General features: G+C 37.1%; 1 protein-coding gene across 5 annotated transcripts in view; it reads right to left on the reverse strand.

Moving 5' to 3' along the window:
• Positions 1 to 3,740, reverse strand: part of RNF138 (ring finger protein 138) — a 30,277-nt gene that overhangs the window by 3,601 nt on the left and 22,936 nt on the right. For 4 of the 5 annotated variants that reach the window (XM_003784758.3, XM_023510218.1, XM_023510217.1 and 1 more), the window contains 2 exons: positions 2,868 to 2,924; positions 1,324 to 1,435 (listed from right to left, as the gene is read on the reverse strand). In XM_003784758.3, the coding sequence (XP_003784806.1) occupies positions 1,324 to 1,435; positions 2,868 to 2,924 (169 nt within the window). The remainder of the gene's footprint in view (positions 1 to 1,323; positions 1,436 to 2,867; positions 2,925 to 3,740) is intronic. The other variant, XM_023510219.1, reaches the window with a different exon arrangement.

The following is a 3,740-nucleotide window of genomic DNA, read 5'->3' on the forward strand; positions in this document are numbered from 1 at the left end:
ATAACATACTGAAAAGACATAAAAAGAAACTCACAATTGAACTCTAGGCAAAGTTAATCATACACTGAACGTGATGCAGAAATGAAAAAAAAAATCCAATGTAAAACTAAGTGAAATCTCTTAAATATTAGAGGTTCCCAGTAGACTTCTTCGTAGTTTGTTTGTTTTTTTAACCGTAACTGGCCCCTTGTAATAAGCAAAGGGGTGGTATGTCTTTTTACATAGCATTTAAGAGTTTAAGGTCATCCTCAAGAACTACTGGGGCATTTCACAATTTTTTCTAGTACATTCACTAAAACAGCTTAGAAATATCAATTCTTATTGACAACATTTTCCTTCTATTCTTATTTCTGAAGACAATACTGTAAATATTAAAATGTTTGACTGAAAGGGAAGTTCTCTCTCTCAGGTCAATTTCTTCTGTTCCATCCACAGTTGAAATCACTTACCTGTGAAACTCATGTTCAAAATAAGGAGATGATGACAATGTTGGAACCCTACACTCAGCTCTCTAATTCATCAAAGATATCTCGCCACTTTCTTATATACCCTCAAAATGTTGTAAAAAATATGTATCAAAAATATGATTCAGCTCAGCACCTATGGCTCAAGTGGCTAAGGCACTAGCGACATACCTAAGGTGGTGGGTTCGAATCCAGCCTGGGCCCGCCAAACAACAATGACGGCTGCAACCAAGAAAAAAAAAAATAATAGCCGGGCATTGTGGTGGGCACCTGTGGTCCCAGCTACTTGGGAGCCTGAGGCAGGAGACTCGCTTGAGCCCAGGAGTTGGAGGTTGCTGTGAGCTATGATGCCATGGCACTCTACCCAGGGGGACAGCTTGAGGCTCTGTCTCAAAAAAAAAAAAAAGTATGATTCTTTTCCTTTCTTGCTTTATGCATTCATATACTAAATTCTGCAAAGTACAATAAAAGACACATACTGACTATATTCTTTCTTTCAGGTATTTCCACCTGTGGCAGATCCACCTCACTGGATCCACTTGTCCGCAAACTACAGAGCAGAAACCAAGGCCCCCAAACAGTTAGGTTCTGCTACTGCATGGAATAAGTCTCCTGATTCATCATTCACTATTTCACTCTTCTGTATAACCTCGAAATAAGTACCTCCCTTTTTATGAGTTACTAGAATTTTAAATTTCAATTTGCTTCAGTCATCAATCATTTGTTGGCAAATATTTACCTTACTGATAATGCCCTGACCAAATTTAAATCAACCACCTTCCTTCATGTACATGAGGTGAAATAAATGGTACAGCATGCTTTAATCTAAGCAGGAAGACTCTTAAACATTTGTACTTACCACAGGGACTATCTGAAATAGGTGATTACTGTTACAGTGATCCAGTAAACGCTGTCTGGTAAAATTTGATTCTTGACACAAGGGACACTTAAAGGTGGGATGCCCAGAAGAACTAAAAAACAATTTTAAATGAAACATACTTCATTCAAAATCATAACCACCAATCACCACTGTAAGTTTCTTAAAAAAAAAAGTTATAATTTTTTTTTTATTGTTGGAGAATCATTGAGGATACAAAGAACCAAGTTACACTGCTTGCATTTGTTAGGTAAAGTCCCTCTTATAATTGTGTCCTGCCACCAAAAGGTGTGTCACACAATATGATCCTCCACCCCCACCCTCTTTCCCTCTCTTCGCTCCCTCATTCCCCTACCCCCCACCATGTATTAGCCTCAATTGTCTTCATATAAGAATTCAGTACACTGGATTCTTGCTTCTCTCCATTCTTGTGATGCTTTACTAATAAGAATGTGTTTCAACTCCATCCAGATTAATATAAAAGATGTAAAGCCACCATCTTTTTTAGTGCCTGAATAGTATTCCACAGTATACATAAACCATAGCTTGTTAAACCATTCCTGGAATAGTGGGCATTTAGGTTGTTTCCACAATTTGGCGATTGTAAACTGAACTGCAATAAACAGTCTAGTGTAAATGTCCTTATGATAAAATAAATGTAAATAAAATTTTAAAAAAGATAATGACATATACCAAGCCTACTTGTGGACAAATAAACAGGTGGTTTCTTGTCTGCCTAGCCAGAGCTTTGTTAATTTTGAAAATCAGAAATCTGTTTACCTTTCACAGTTATCATTTAGTCTATTAAATGTATTTTCAACCAAAAATAGTAGTAGTTATTAAACTATTCAAAGGTTCTCTCATTTTGAAAGTGTTTTCAAAAAATGATCTAGAATAGGGGCTCCCAATCTCAGTTTATAGGACTTAGTGTTTCTAGTTAAGTAGTTAAGTTTTTCATGGTGCCTCTAGGGCCAAAACAAAACTCAAAACCTAGCTGGTTCCATTTATTAAGTAGTTAGGTCTAAACTTAATTACACTCATGTGTATCCCTTGAAAAATTGAAATACCCTGTAGTGTTCCACAGTTTGGAAACCTCTATCTAGGAATTTAAAACCAAAGAATTCTACCAACATTATATTTTTAATCTATCCCAGGTCCCAAGAATTGGATATTCCTAAAACTCACAGGAAAAACAAAAACACTGATCACCAGAATGAAACGCTTCAAAACATTATGAGGATCACAAATCGCTGGGTTTTAATACTTCTGAATTTTAGCAAGAGACATTTCAATGTTGACAACTCTACCAGAATCATACACAGAAGAATCCTGACCACAGCAAAAGAGAACAATTAAGTTCTTCTAATCTGGTTCTTAAAAGCAGCAACTGCACTGCCATTTCTAAACTTCTAACTTCTAGATTATGCCTGATGAGCTTAACTGAATTTTAAAAAGTTTAATTTAAAAATATTACTTGATAAAGTGATGACTATTTACTAACGTAACAGAATTACTCAAAAGCTTACCTTGTATTCTCTTGATAAGTTTCTGTGTTATCAGATGTGGATGTTTCACTTCTAGTACTTAAGAAGCACAGAGGGGGGGGGAAAAGTTAATACCCCAAAAGTAATAAAGCCCATTAACTTGAAGCATTAATGGTGAAGACTAGTCTGAATTTGTTTTAAAAGCATGAACTTCAAATAATTCTAAACTATGAAATATTTATGCCATTAATTACTTTTCAAATTTATTAAGACTATTAAGTAATTGTTCATGTCCTTTAAAATAATTTATGTCAGCCACAGGATCCTCAAGGGCCAGGGTGAGGCTGCAGCCTTGCAGCTGCAGGGAAAATAATGGAGTGGGTTCCCATGCACGTGCATCCCTGGGCAGTGAGACATGCACAAGGACTCGGGTCACATGCGGAAAAAACAAAATAAATTTATGTACAGTTACAGAAGTATAAAGACCTTAAGGAATTATGTTAAATCCTATTCCTCTACCTCTGCCTAGTCAAAGAAGTTTTTAAAGGCTGGGGAGACTCAAAATTCTGTAAACTTGTTTTTTTTGGGGGGGAGACAGGATCTCACTCTGTTGCCCAAGCCTAGAGTGCAGTGGCATCATCATAGTTCCCTACAACCTCAAATTCCTGGGTTCAAGCCACCCTCCTGCCTCAGCCTCCAGAGCAGCTCAGACTGTAGGAGCACAGCATCACGTCCAGCTATCTTTTCTACTTTTGGTAGCAATGAGGGTCTTACTCTTACTCAGGCTGGTCTCAAACTCATGGTTTCGACCTCACAGAGTACTAAGATTATAGGCATCTGCCACTGAGCTGGCCTCTGAACTTGTTTCAATTCTAACTAGGGTATGGTTTAAGGTTTTAGCCTCCAAAGTGGAGC

The sequence above is a fragment of the Otolemur garnettii genome, unplaced genomic scaffold, assembly GCF_000181295.1.
Source record: "Otolemur garnettii isolate 467f Iridium unplaced genomic scaffold, OtoGar3 scaffold00012, whole genome shotgun sequence".
In the NCBI taxonomy this organism is placed as follows: domain Eukaryota; kingdom Metazoa; phylum Chordata; class Mammalia; order Primates; family Galagidae; genus Otolemur; species Otolemur garnettii.